At 32.4% G+C, this 15,918-nt stretch overlaps 1 protein-coding gene across 5 annotated transcripts in view; it reads right to left on the bottom strand.

Moving 5' to 3' along the window:
• Positions 1-15,918, bottom strand: part of LOC105838694 (prostatic acid phosphatase) — a 28,520-nt gene that overhangs the window by 1,748 nt on the left and 10,854 nt on the right. For 3 of the 5 annotated variants that reach the window (XM_036287351.1, XM_036287347.1, XM_036287349.1), the window contains 4 exons: positions 9,708-9,806; positions 7,793-8,032; positions 1,488-1,673; positions 1,019-1,351 (listed from right to left, as the gene is read on the bottom strand). In XM_036287351.1, coding sequence (XP_036143244.1) covers positions 1,019-1,351; positions 1,488-1,673; positions 7,793-8,032; positions 9,708-9,740 — 792 coding nt within the window. In that variant the 5' untranslated portion in view covers positions 9,741-9,806. The remainder of the gene's footprint in view (positions 1-1,018; positions 1,352-1,487; positions 1,674-7,792; positions 8,033-9,707; positions 9,807-15,918) is intronic. The other 2 variants (XM_036287348.1, XM_036287352.1) reach the window with 2 other exon arrangements.

Genomic DNA, 15,918 nt, shown 5'->3' with positions numbered 1-15,918 from the left:
TGCGGATGAGTATTTTGTTTCATTGTAACATGGTCAAACACTGTTTTAATTGTTTAAAAGAAAAAACCAGCTTCGTCTATTAAATTTACAAATTTAGAATATCAATTTTAATTTAAAATTCTTGTGAATGAAAATTAAATCTATTGAACAATCTCTTCTTACGAGTACCCCGTATCATACAATTACTTCGTTTTTTGAATTTAATAAAAATATGATTAGTAACCACAACCGAAAAATCAAACTGTATCTGAAATTGTATCCGAAAATTAAATAACTTATTATGTAAACAGAACACATACTTAAATTCGTTCTTTGACACAGAAAAGATTAGTTAACTAATACTAGCTCCGTACACATTCCAGAGTCAATATTGAACTTCCTTAGTTTAGGTGAAAAATTTGCGTTACCTATAAATCAATTTGATAAAAAAGATCGCATGTGCTCTGTGTCAGAAACAATAAAAAACTTTGAGGTCAATTGCTAGAAAATTCATCCTAAAGCTGTTGACGAAATAAGAGGAGTGGTTGCTAATTCCTTACACCGATTTTTACATAAAACTAGACATGTAAAATTCATTAATCGATATATTTTAAACAAGTTTGACAAATGAAAGAGTTTTTTAAAGAATCACAATGATGTTCTCGTCACAAAAGCCGACAAAGGTCAGTAAATCATTGTGGTTATGGATAGACATGATTATATTGTATGTGTATATTACGAGGAGGTTTCTAAAATTCGTAAAATTTTTAGGTGATTTCTACGTCGAATCTATGATTGCATCTACATAGATTTGAGTATCATTTTTGAGCGGATGTCCACTCGAATATTCACATAGATTTCACGATGCCGATGCACGTTAACGTGGATATACCTTCTTCTCTATTATTGTATAAATTATCTGTGTAAAAAACTATCAATATTTAAAAACAATTAGAACTTTGTTTTTATATTTTACCAATTTTTAATAATTTAAAATATTAAACAATTTTTATTGAATTGCTTGTGGAAAATTACTTGCCTGAACGTTCCATTTGCCCTCATTCTCATGCAACTCTATTATTATCATGATGTTATAGTAAGGTATTTGATCGTACCAAATGTGCATGGTATTCAACAAGGAAACGACAGTGATGTCGTGACCGAGATACATAAACATTTTTCTTCTCTCCGGAAGAGTGCCTTGTTTTCTCCCTTTCATGTCAGCAATAATTTTTTTCAGTATAGCACCACCATAGAGCTTACGGCATTCATCGTTGTATGTGTAAAGTCGCTCGCCGAGTAAATATAAAGGTTTTAGTTTATCGGGATAATAATTCTTTGTCCATATTGGCAGGGTTAAATTCATATTTTCCTGTAATTCGGACAAGTAAAAGTTTTGAGATTTTTATCAAAGAGTTTTGACTATATTAGACAGCATATATTAGTTATAATTCACAGAGGAACACTGATGTGTTTGATTAGTATTAAAAAAATATTAAATGAACTACCTCAGCTATTAACATATCATAAAACGAGGTAATATGGTCGACTGTCATAAATGGCATTCCTGTGAAGTTTGAGAGCTCTCTAAATAATTGCTTATTGTCCTGGTGCACTTTCCGGATTTCCGGCAAATCATTTACTGAAGAGCGTAGCTGTGCATATCTAGGGCACATGTACCACGGTAACATGAGCTAGAAGATTTATAAGTTGTCTATGACAATAGTTTTTGCTGTACAGAGTTTCGTGATCTTTTATTTCAACTATATTAGATTACGATATCAAAAGCTACCGTCATAATTTGAACATGTTATATGTATTTAAATTAAAATTATCTAGAAGAGTTATCTAAAAATAATTTTTTGTGACAAACTGAATAAAACAAAAATGGCAGTTTCTTGATTGTACTCTCTAAATTTCTTAGAGTGATAATTTACTCAAAAAATTGAGTGACTATAGTTGAATCACTCGAGTTAGAGTGATTTTTTAATCATATGGAGTTAATTCTCTCACTTTTTGTTGTAGAATACATTTTTAACTCTGCAAAATGAAGTAAAACATGTATACTTTATTTAGAGCTGTCATTTACTTGCACATTTTAGACCGATTTTGTTGTCACCGCCCACTGTCCTCCTCTCACTGCGCGTCGACCCGTAAGATATGCTTATAACGGCAGCTTTTATTATCTGGGATAGTCATAAAAATGACATTAAAATGTCGTCTTTATTATTAGATGTAATCTAAAAATCTATGTTTTGCCATAAAAATAGACTAAATATTTTATACAATATTTATGGTAAATAAAAAATAAAATGCCGTCGAATGTACGACACTATATAGACAACACGCATGTCTAAAAGACATCTTTAAGACGTCTTAAAAGAGACGTCTTTGAGACTTTACCAAAAGACGTCTTTATGACGTCTTAAAATCGTCTTATTTTAGACGTCTCTCTTAAGACGTCTAAAATACGTCTTTTTTAAGACATTCTTTGAGACGCCATTTAGACGTCTTTACGACGTCTGAGAAAGACGTTTTTAAGACGTCGAATGACGCACATAACCAAATCTGCCGTGTGATGCGATCAAGTCGATCGACGTGCTTATCCCGTATCAATTTTTGAACTCTTGCACGTATCGCGTGTGTGTTGGGACGTTTTGTCTTGGTTTGCTGTGTAACGCAGCCGAGTGTGGATACGTTAATACAACACAACTTTTTAACTCTCGTACGTATCGCGTGTGTAGGCTGTTATTGGAAATAATTAACCTTTCTGACAACAGTTTTTGACAATTAATAAACCGGACGATAATAGTGTTGCGCTTAAGTTGCTGTAAAATATGTGACTGAATCCAGTATCTCTGTAAAATTCTGTAATTTCCAATCACGAAAACATAAAATTGAAATATATAATATAAAATTTTGTATTTATAAAAAAAACTTATCTTAATAATAAAATAAAAATAATGAAATATAAATATAAAGTATTTTGTTTAAAATAATAAAAAATAAAAAATAATAAACCTAGCTTTTGGAATCCTTGGCGGAAAAATTTTCTACAAATTCTAAAAAACTACAAAAATTTACAAAAGTGTGTTTCAAATTTAGCATTTTTCTGTAAAAACTACAAAAAAATGCCAGAATTGGAACACTTTTGTAAATTTTTGTAGTTTTTTAGAATTTTGTAGAAATTTTTTCGCCAGGGATGTCTAAAATAATTTTTATATAAGACGTCTCAAAAACGTCATAAATAAAAAAAATTAGACGTCTTTTAGACGTCTTAAAAACGTCTTAAATCGGGTCATAAGACGTCTTAAAGACGTCTAAAAGACGTCTTTCTGATAGTTTTATAAGACGTCTTATAGAAATATAAGACGTCTTTTAGACGTCTTTAAGACGTCATAATGTTCTCTGGGTAGCTTCTTGAAAATGATGTCAATAATATGAAAATAATAACGTATATTTGACGTCAATACATAACGTCGTTAAGATGAGATAAATGTACGTCAGTTTTACGACATTTGGACGACATCTTATGACGTCTGCTTCGTCATAAAATGACCAAAAAATGACGTCAATTAGACGACATCTTGCTACCCAGGTTAATTTCTATCGTAATTGTGAACAGTAAATTAATAAAAGCTTATCATACATTCACGATAGATTTTTTCTTCCGTGTTATGGCTTGAGCGGATCGAGCTTTTCCCTCGGCACGCTCTCATTTGCATAATTTGAAAAATTAATACCTCGATTATTGGTGGACCTAACCCAAGACCTAACTCAAAACCTAACCAAAGACAATATTAGACTTTTATGTTCATCTCGATCCCCCATCTACCTTTTTACGAGCGTTGACCCACATGTTTTGGGATATCCTGTATAAACATTGCAACACAAAACACATGACCAGGGATCCGAATCAAATTACGATTCGGGTTACGGCCGTTTAATAAAAATATTTGAAAACTAATTCCGGTTTCAATTTCGATTTCTTCGCAAATACAAGAACCTAAAATCATTTTAATTCCGGTTTTTTTTTTTCGTTTTTTACCGGTTACAGTTCCGCTTCTTAATTGTAATAATATTCCCCGATAACTATCCCAAGTAGCAAAGACAAGTCATTTTGACGTCAAATTTTGGTCATATTGGTACGAATGATGTCCTATAACCAAAATGCGACCATGACATTTAAATGCAATGACGGCATATTGACGTTGTTTAATGACATCTTTATGACGTAATATTTTGGTCCTATTTTTTGCCGTCATTCCGTGACGTTATTATGACGTATTAATTCGATCCTGCTTCTTGGGCTGCGGTCCACTTGACGCTACAAATGCTTTAAAGCGTTTAATTGACCAATCAAAGAATGCTTCGAAACGTTTGTAGCGTCAAATGGACCGTAGCCATGGTTATCAAATATAATAATTTGAATTTTATGCGTTTATTTTTTATTAATTTGTATGAACATAATCCAACATATAAACATATAAACAAACATAAAAAAAACTATTGATTCCAAAGACTATATATATTAATCACCATCAATCTCTATATTTAGAATTATCCCAGACAGCACACAATATTTATGATAAATAATATTTATAAATATTTATAAATATTTTTTAATATTTGTTTTAAAAATATTATAATATATAAATATTTTATACATATTTTATATATAGTACATGAAGAAAAAAATCTTATTAAAATATAGACTAAATATTTTATACAATATTTATGGTAAATAAAAAATAAAGATTTGTACAAGTAATATTTTGTAAATATTTATAAATATTTCATAAATATTTTTATAATATTTATAATAAATCTTTATGATCTGTCAAATCTAAGACCACAAAAATATTTATAAAATATTTAGATAAATATTTATAAAATATTCAAATAAATATTATAAATATTTTGTAAATATTTTATAAATATTGTGTGCTGTCTGGGATATAATTTAGCTTTATCAAAAGAACAAAACAAAAAAATATTTTTATTAGTTATTCCACATGTTATTTTGCATGTGTAAAAATCAGTAAAAAAACTATAGATTAATATTTATTTATAAATATTATTTAACTATACGTTTCATGTTTCTGACATCTATTGAACTGATCTATAACAAATATGTATTCATGAGCATCAAGTGTTTATGAATTATTGCAAGATGCTAGGTTGCGTACGATCTTCGAAGTCAAGCAATGTGACGGCGCGCGGCGGTTCAGAGTTGGATGGGTGACCGCAGAAGTTGGGCAATGCCAGATGTGATTATGGTGTGGTAGGGATAACGATGCTTGCTGAGAAACAACGTAAATTTATTTTGTTTACATTATAATTATGTTATTTCAATATTTTCACAATGCAAGTGCTGCATTTATAGGACATGTATCCGAAATATTTTCTAAAACGTCAAAATAACGGCGACTTTTACTACCTGTGATAGTCATAAAAATGACGTTAAAATGTCGTTTTTATTATGACGTCAACAGTCTGTGATATTAGACCGTCATTTTAACGTCATTAAGATGTCAATTAGTGACGTCAATAATGATCAGGGAATGACCAAAATAATTTGACGTCAAAATGACTTGTGTTTGCTACCTGAGTATTTCTGAAGAGGCAAATGTTGGCAATAGATTCTAATTACCGAAATGCAGCAGATGTGAAACAAACTTTGATATTACAAATACTGTACGTATAATTCTAGCAAAAACTCACCAATGTCAGAAATAATGGTAAACAGCAAGCAGATTTGTCAATTAATTAAGAGCATTGATGAAAAACTGATGACAAACACAAAGTAGCTTTGTTTAATGCAAATTGTCATCAAATTGTCCGCACAAATGCAACAGTATAGACCCACAAAACACAGTAATGTAACATATATATCTCATATACCTTAATATCAAGTATCACGAGGTAACGCGTTATGTAGCGTGTAACATACATGTATGTTACATGGGATGGCACTTACTTGGACACGATTCAAATGTACACGGTGCATTTGGACACAGTGTTTTTGGACACAATATCGTGCGCACGGTTTAAATGGTCACGGTGTATTTGGACACGGTGCATTTGGACACAAAAGAAATTTTATTAAAAATGTACACCAGTTATATGCACACGTAAAATTTGACCACCGGATATTTGCACACGAAAAAATGCCCACCGTTCACTTGGACACATAAAAGTTGTACACTATAATTCATTTGCACACCGCTCACTTCATTGCACACCATTCATTTGCACCGTTCACTTGTCCACCACTCATTTGCACACCAAGAAATGCGCACCGATCATTTGCACACGGAAAGATGCACACTGTTCACTTACACACGGAAAGATGCGCACTGATCATTTGCACACCGCTCAGTTACACACCGTTCAATTGCACATTATTTAAGTCGCAAACTCATGTGGTGCAGTGAATGCTTTACACACACACACACACACACACACACACACGCGCGCGCGCGCGCGCGCACGCACGCACACACGCACACGCACACACACACGGAGGGGTGCAAGGGGGGCCTTTGGCCCCCCTTCCGCATCCACTCCGTCCAAGTCGCTAACCCATGTACACATTGCAAACGCAGCCATAATGTATGAATATTTAATATGCGTTTGATTGAACGGTGTGCAATTGAACGATGTGCAATTAAACGGTATGCAACTGAACGGTGTGCAACTGAACGGTGTGCAAATAAACAGTGTGCAACTGAACGGTGTGCAAATAAACGGTATGCAAATGATTGGTGCACATCTTTCAGTGTGCAAATGATCAGTGCGCATCTTTCCGTGTGCAAATGATCAGTGTGCATCTTTCCGTGTGCAAATAATCAGTGCGCATCTTTCCGTGTGCAAATGATCGCTGTGCATCTTTTCATGTGCAAATGAATGGTGTGCAATTTTTACATGTCCAAGTGAACTGTGGGCATTTTTTCGTGTGCAAATATCTGGTGGCCAAATTTTTCGTGTGCATGTAACATGGTGTACATTTTTAATAAAATTTTTTTTGTGTTCAAATGCACAGTGTGCAAATGCACCGTGGTCATTTGAACTATGCGCAAGATATCGTGTCCAAAAGCACCGTGTCCATTTGAACCGTGTGCAAGTGCACCGCTCCCCCAAACATTCTGTACATTATATAAATACTTGTTAATAAAAAATTTTTTTTACTATTTACCTATACTGTATCTCTCAAAATTACACTTTTGTACACTTATTCAGTTCATCACAAGCAATTGTCAAAAAGAAGTATGATTTTTAGCGATTTGACTCTCCAGTTTTCTTAAGGCCATTGCACGTACATTTCTGTAATTGTTAACATAAGAAATTGGACAATTACCCTTTTGAAAATGTAAAATCGGAGCGTAAGTCTTTGTTAACGCTTCTATTACTCTCCCTTTACATTCGACTTACGCTCCGATTTTACATTTTCACCAGGGTACGATTGGTTAATTCGATCAGTATGATTGTTCAAACGGTTACGATTACGGAAATGTACGTGCAATGGCCTTTAAGAAAGATCGACTTATCTAGCCAAATCCAAGGTCTGTCAATGGACAGATGGCGCTAAGTAAAAGGTCTTCGTATGGTCAGTTATTTTTCGGACATGGAGTTGTATTAGTGCGCGTTGTAACTTGGGTCATATCTGTAGTGTGTGTAAATTACAGCATTTGAGCTTATGGGTCGTCGCCAGAGTTAGTCCAAATAGCTTATTGAAGCGAGTGTCAAAATCTTACTTAGCGCCATCTGTCTATCGACGGACCTTGGTCAAATCTTTATAAAAATGCTTTACCGTATCTTTTTTAAATTCTTGATAGTGCAGTGTGACTGGCTGCCAAGGTAGACCAAGTTCGAACATTTGTTTACTGTTAGGTTTCCATAGAGCAGCAGCCTCCAGCATGCCTGACATTTTCGTACGATCATAAGCGGTAGATTGTAAATAAAATATGTCAGGGTGATATATTGACCCCAAGAAATCATCGTAACGTTTTCGCAAAAACAATCCTTGATTGTACTGGTACTTTCTTCCTTTCTAATTTAATTATTTATAATTAAGTCCAATTTGTAAAACAAAGGAAGATGTTAAAAAGAGGTCATTTAGTGTAACGTCTATTAGTGTAACGTGTAGAGAACTGTTATTTGGACTATTTAAGGTTCTTGCATTTAGGTTAAATATAGATAGCCCAGAAAAAAGATTATTCCATTGGAATTGACCAATCGTATTTGTCGTTAAGCAAAATTAACAAATACGATTGGTCAATTCCAATGGAATAATTGGCCAGTTAATTTAACCGTGAGTTGTGGAACTGAGCCTAAATGAAAGATTAACGATTCTAGAATGTATCTGCAAAATTTCAAACTTTTTTACTGTTTGGTTCTGGAGATATATGTCCAAAAACTTTGCCAATTTTACATGGTGATAATAAGGAAAGGGGAATCAAATTCACATTCATGGAATATGTTCATACTTCTCAATTAGATGAACGAATAAAAAATTGTTTAAGCCACTTTGGCGGCTACGTGGCGGCTAGTTTCAGCTTCATGAAACATTTTGGTAAAATGTTACATGAACTTGTATGTCTACAGAAATTGTATGTGTACAGAAATTGCATGTTCTCTGTAAGATTTCTGAAATATTACACTGCAACTTGTAATGTTGCAACGTTTCTGTAACGTTTCTGAAAACTTTGGTGCTGTATGAGTACTACAGCCATTTAATTACCCATAGATTAATAATCTTTTTTTTTTTTTCAGACAATCCATTCACCAGAATCACGCCCGCCAGCAATTTTCAGCACTTTTTTGATAAAGTATATTTATATAATAAATTGTATAAATCAATTAAAAAAAAATTTTTTTTCTTGTAATTAAATTATAATATAAAAATATAGCTAAAAAATTTCAAAAAGATTCCTCTTTGTTTTCTTTAAAAATAAAATTGTTGAAAAACATTTTTTTTGCCTTTCTGAGACCGATATTCTCTTAAGGGTGTATCGGATATACAATCTTAGATAAAAGTGCATGAAATTTGAAATACTTAAATATCTACGCCTAACGCATAGTAAATCTAGATGTAAGAAACTTGAACGATAGTTGGAGTCTTATTTACTCTTACAGAGGTATTTTTCACGTATTTGCGATTTTTTTCATTTATGAGTTTAAACTTTTGACAGTGAAAATGCACAATTATCTCAAGTTATATTTTATTTCTTTAAAACGGTGTAGTAAAAACAATTAAAACTTGGTAGATATTTTCATCGATTTATATACTAGATGTACAAAAAAATTCAAAACACTGGTACTATTTCTTCTATATTTTTTTAGCTGTTTCATCCGTCAAGATCGTCTTTTTCCATAAGATAGAAAAGGGTACCATATAAAATCAGTGAAAATTAAAATAGTTATAACTCAGCAACCGTTTAGTGGATGCGTTTTCAATTTTTTGCAGTACATTAAGGAAACTAAAAAAACAATTTCACAAATTTTTAGCAACTTTGTACCATTTTAAACTTCAGTCCGATACATCCTTAAAGGCAAGAATTGCAAACATTTTGCTTTTGGTTAAAGCTATTTTTAAAATGTTCTAAACATATTTTGTAACTTTTGAAATTCTTTCTTCAGTTGAAATATTTCTGAAATACTCTGAAGAAACTTTAATGCTGTATATATCTTCTATGCTATAACATAGAAAAAAGTAAAATATTTACATCTGTTAGCTGACCCCAACCATAGGGTTCCATACTGTTGTTGATATAAGGATCATTTGGATAAGTATTCAAAGGTGCTCTATCTCCATGTCTTATTACCTACAAACAAAATATCATATATATTACACGATTTAATTTTGTTCCTTAAAACAAATTAGTAATAATGATCAACAAAAGATGTTAATTTTATATAAAAATTCATGAGAATTTATGTATAAAACATTGACGCTTTAATTAGTTTATTTCTATAAATAAATGAAGATTTCAAGAGTATTATATTAATTTTTTGTACGGTGAACAGGAGCAAGTGCGACCTCGGGGTAAATGCGCAATCGGCTTGTATAACGTTGCAGAGAAAATGACATAGAGTGCGCTTTAGCCGTATGTTGAGTAGATGCAATCGTGCAAATTTTCATCGTTAAAACGCTCGCCATTGTCAATCAGTAACCTCAGTTAAACAGTAGTAAACAGTCAACACTAAAAAAACTTTGTTGTCAAGTTGTGAAAGTTACGTTGCTTACATTTGTCATCAGTTAACGTGGAAAGAATAAAACTCGTACTTTTTATAGTTAACATTCCCACATAGAAATAAAACCTCCAGTAGATGTCTAATGGACGTCTGCCATGGAAGTATAAACTTCCAGTGGACGTCCATTAGACGTCCAATATAGAGCCATTAGAAATCCACAGTTCCGCATTGTGGACGTCCATTAGATCTTCATTAGAGGTCGTCAAAGAGGTCTATTAGACGTTGTGTGGATCATTAATAGAGGCTTCACGGAGCCTCGATGGATGACTGACGGACGTTTCGTGGATCATTAGTAGAAGCTTCATGGAGCTTCGATAGATGATTGACAAAATAAAAATTTAAAATAAAAATTTTATTTCTTTTAAATTATTTTTATCAACAGTACATACTAAATTTAGGACAAATTTTTATTAATTAATTAAATTTAAATTATATAATTTTATTTTATTCTTACTTGCCTCTGGTTTTGAACCCGGGACCTTAGGATTACGAACCTTGTACTCTATCCGCTATGCCAATTTGACTCATCGATATGGGTACTTGTTATTGTCCACATATACATATATGTTATAAACTGACGCAATTATATTATTTTTTATAAAAGCAATTAAATTTTGCAAAACATTAAAAATAAATAGCATTAATTTATTTACTTATTAATTTCATTGTTAAATTTCTTTTTCCATAACCTTAATAATTTGATGGAAATTGCGATCTATTTAGCATTAATACTTTGAAGCGTTCAAATAGTTAATTAGATAATTTTAACTATATAGATCATATATTCTAAGAAAAATTGAATAGTACACTTATTATTCTGTTTTTGTATTCAGTACATGATAAATTTAGATTTTGTGCATTTTTTTGTGCGCAGTAATTGTAGACAAACCGTTATTTTTGAAAACATTATCTTTATAATAATTTTTTTTTAATATCAAATGGATCTCTCATTCAGGATGTTATAGTGTTGTCTGATTTCTGAGTCAACTACGACGCGCATGGACGGCTCAAAAATCGGACAGCATTGTGATATCTTTTATGAGATATTAAGCTGATATCATAAGGATAACATTTTCAAGAAACTTAAATGAAATTCTTCCATGAGATATCTCAAAGACCTCTCTTAGCAGACGTCTCTGATAAATGTTACCATTTGGACATCATTTCCAAGATATCTAAATGTTTTCTTTAAAAAGTTCTCTTAAAGTTTTCATTCTGACAAGCGTGTTGTCTGGGTTAACTTCTACCATAAAAATAAATGTTCCATACAGCTATGGAAGTTTAATGGATACCTAATGGACGTCTATCTAACTTCCATCATGGAAGTAAATGTTCCATAGAGCTATGGAAGTTTAATGGATCCTTAATGGACGTCTGTCTAACTTCCATCATGGAAATAATGTTCCATAGAGCTATGGAAGTTTAGTGGATCCCTAATAGACGTCCATCTAACTTCCACTATGGAAGAAAACATCCAATGGAGCTATGGATGTTTAATGGATTCCTAATGGATGTCTATCTAACTTCCATCATAAAAATAATGTTCCATAGAGCTATGGAAGTTTAGTGGATCCCTAATAAACGTCCATCTAACTTCCACTATGGAAGAAAACATCCAATGGAGCTATGGATGTTTAATGGATCCCTAATGGATGTCTATCTAACTTCCACCATGGAGGTAAACCTCCAATGGAGCTATGGACGTTTACCGGATCTTTAATGGACGTCTGTCTAACTTCCGCCATGGAGATAAATCTTCAATGGAGCCATGGAAGTTTACTGGATCCCTAATGGACGTCTAGCTAACTTCCGCCATGGAGGTAAACCTCCAATGGAGCTAAGGAAGTTTACTAGACCTCTAATGGACGTCCATCTGACTTCCACCATGGACATAGACGTTCCATGGATCTATGGAGGTTTAATGGACGTCCATTGGACATCCACTGGATGCCAATTTCTATGTGGGTTATATCTGTAATTAACAATCCTATTTGTTTTTTTTTTTCAGTGCATGATGTAATAGCCGGAGTCGCACTTGCTCTAAAACCGGAACAAGTGCGCCATCGAAATAAAATTTTCTAAAGTGAGATTTTTTCTCTTAATTTTTTTTCTAAAAATAACTTTATGGATATATAAAATACAATTTAGATGTCATATTGCCAAAGTTTCAATGATGCATAAAAATTTAGAAACTTGTAGGAGGAGAGTAAACAGAAACTTTGAATTTTTGGGTATGCACTTGCCCCAGCTCACCTTAGTTTAATTTCTTAATCCACTGCCGAATCGAATATCTATGAATACCGACGTCTTCTATATATATAAATGAATAATTTGCTTTAAAAAAATGCTATTCTAGAGATATTTTTGAATGTTTTTGAATAATTTTCCGGGTCTGCAGTTTTCAGATACAAAAAATTAATTATAGCTGATATAAAAGGAATGTTTTAAAGATAAGATTTAAAAAAAATTGTTTTGTGTATTATTTTTCTTAAATCCTTATTCTTCACCAAATCTTTAAATATTCCTTGGAACCTACTCTTATACATATATGACTAAATGTATTTTCTTTACATGATATCTTATAGAGAACATTAGTTTTTTCTCAATTTTCACAAATTTAAGAAATTCTCCTATATAAGTAATCCTAATAAAAAATTCTTCTATAAAATTGTCAGTCTCAACAACGCCGAATGAAGAGAAAGAAAAAGAAAAAGAAAAACAAAAAAGAAGATGGCTTTCCCTAGCTAACTTTAGATTTATGAGATATTCCGTTTGTATTCCAAAATTGCCGTATATTTGCAATGAGAGAAGAATGTTCACAGAATCATCAAATGTCCCCTAAAGTATTTGAAACGGAACGCAGCCTGTGTCATGTAACTGTATGCAGCGTGCCGGTTGTTTACTTGTTTTATAAAGCTCGTACAAGAAATCGACAGTGTTTGCAAAGTGAGTGATTCAAAGCTCAAGGATTCTTTACACATCGTAGTATTCGTTAAGTTCACAGCAAGATTCGGGAATGTCTCAATTGTATATTGTCACATTCTAGAATCATTACGCAATATAACTGTAACACTTTCAAGTATTTCAGTGTACGTCTCTGTAATGTTGCAGAAACTTTTATGTTCTATCAGGACGAGTATCATTTCACTGATTTCATATTGATTTTGTGAACATAGCCATAGATTTAGTTTTTTACAACACATTAAACTCTTATTTTTCTTTTTAATTCCACGTTACGTTTTGCGTTTTGTTTATGGGAGATTTTTATTTACAGAATATTTTAAGAATTACGAGTGAATATATGAATATTTTGGAAATGTATACAAAAGTGGAACTTAAGAGAGGTCATTTGATGATTCCTAAGATATCCTATGAATATTCTGGGAAGGATACGAATATCTATGAAATATATTTTTGAAATAATGGAAATATTTTGAGAATATTAGAGGAAAAATATCTAAAGTTTGCTGGATTCTTCCATATTTTCAAGGTACGACAGAACACATTAGCAAAGGAGCATGGAAAAAGTAGTTGATTTTCGGCCCTAGCCGGCAAGTGAAATCAATGTGTTTTCTTTTAATTTTTTGATCATAGAATACCTTGATGATATTGCCTTTTGCCCGAAAATGCGAGGAACTGCATCAAAAAACTAGCTTCAAGTACGATAATCGCTAAAATTCGCGTTATACTGTTTTTTGCGGTGATATTTTTTGTTTGAAAATACAAGACTTGTATAACGTTGCAGTCACAGAAAAAAGCAGTCAAAGAAAAAAAAGACTTAAAACAGAGATAAAAGTGTAATTATTGCGAAGAATCTAATTTTATTGATATTTTCTTATGGCTGATATCTTGTCTTCGAATTGGGGCAGGGCAAATTCAGGTATTTTTTAAGTTTTTTCCTTCAAATTTGTTACTTTTGATCTTAATCTCCTGCGAACGGATAAAAGCAAAAAACTCGGGACTAGAGCAAAAAATTAGCAAATAATTAGTAGAAAATTATGCGGTATTTCCTAACTCTTTTTAGTGGTGGGGATGCTAGGTTCACTGACGTGAATATGTTATTGTAGGGACACCTGGATCGTTCTGAATCACCCTGTGTCAAAAAACATACAAATATGTAACGAAATATGTAAAGAAAGAAAAGATGCAATCATTTAAGATATCTTGTCACACATTGAATTGTAAGATAATCGTGTTTCACGCATGCGATAAATTTAATGTATTCGCTATTATCTTATGATACGATAATGTCGTCAAAATTACGACTACATGAAAGATTCTTGGATAATTATTTACATTAGCGATTTCTTACTGATTTTGATGATCTTCAAGTATGTTGTCAAGGTCATTATTTTGAACAATTTTTTCCTATACATGTTACCGCCGCTCGGCCTTGGTTTTTGAGTTATACACAAAAAGTTATGGTAATTATATGGAGCCACCCCCGATTTCAATGTCCTTCACATATATATCATCTTGAGTAATGTTGTAAGGTTTTAGGCCGCACTCAGCATTTATTAAAAAGTCATTAATACAAGTTTTATGATAATAATAATTGTAAACATTGACAGTCTACATGATCGAGAAGTACACTTAATCGACACTTCTTTGCTATGGTCATATACACACACACACACACACACGGGGGGGCCTTCGGCCCCCCTCCCACATTTACCCTGCCGGTAGCGGTGCCCTGGGCAGAAGTGCGTAAAAGTACGGTGCGTATTTTGCTAATGATAAATTACGACTTAAAACTGACGTAGTTATTTCTCAACACGCGCGTGCATGTGTGTGTGTGTGTATGTGTGTGTGTGTAAGACCGCACGAAGAAATGTCGGTTAAATGTACTTCTCGATTATGCAGACTGTCAACGTTTACTATTATTATTATAATAAAACTTGTGTTAATAATTTTTTAATAAATGCCGAGCGCGGCGAATCCCTCCCCCTGTACGCCGCCCATGCATTTCCTGCACCTCATCTTTTTCCCTGGTTTAAAACTAATAAAATCGAAGCAAATATTAAAAACAAACTTTTGTGTATAACTCAAAAACTAAAGCCGATCGGCGGTATCATATACAGAAAAAAGTTGTTCAGAATAATGATCCTGACAACATATTTGAAAATCATTAAAATCGGTGAGAAATTGCTAATGTGTAAAATAAAATAAATAATTAATACTGATTCTTGTATACTTATGTTTACTTTTCATATTTTGTGATACAATATATCCCAAGATTAAAAATATTTCGTATCTTTTTGGAATGATTTCTTGTATTTTTAAAATATAAAAACATTAAAAATTACATGTTGATAGTGCGATGTTTCCGTTCTTTTTATTATCATTAGATTGTAACACTTTAATTATTAATTTTAGTTACATAGGATGTCGAATGTAATCATTAATAATTTGATGGTCTTACAGTTATTATTGCTTTAGTTCTTCAAAGATGAATTTATCACAGTAACAGATACAACAGATATTGACTAAATAATTATTTAGTCAACATCGATTTAATAATCCGTAGATGCCTCTTGGCCGATGTGATGATCGGCCGGGAGCGCACGAAGCATGTGTCACTTGATACTTCGCGATAACATGAAACCTTTCTTGAGGAGTTTGATATATATTATTCTAATTTTATTATATGAATTGGAGTAACTCTGTCTCACTCACAACAAT

This window comes from Monomorium pharaonis, chromosome 5 (genome assembly GCF_013373865.1).
Source record: "Monomorium pharaonis isolate MP-MQ-018 chromosome 5, ASM1337386v2, whole genome shotgun sequence".
Taxonomy (NCBI): Eukaryota; Metazoa; Arthropoda; class Insecta; order Hymenoptera; family Formicidae; genus Monomorium; species Monomorium pharaonis.
Note: the sequence above shows the minus strand (reverse complement) of the source record. Positions and strands in the feature narration are given on the sequence as shown.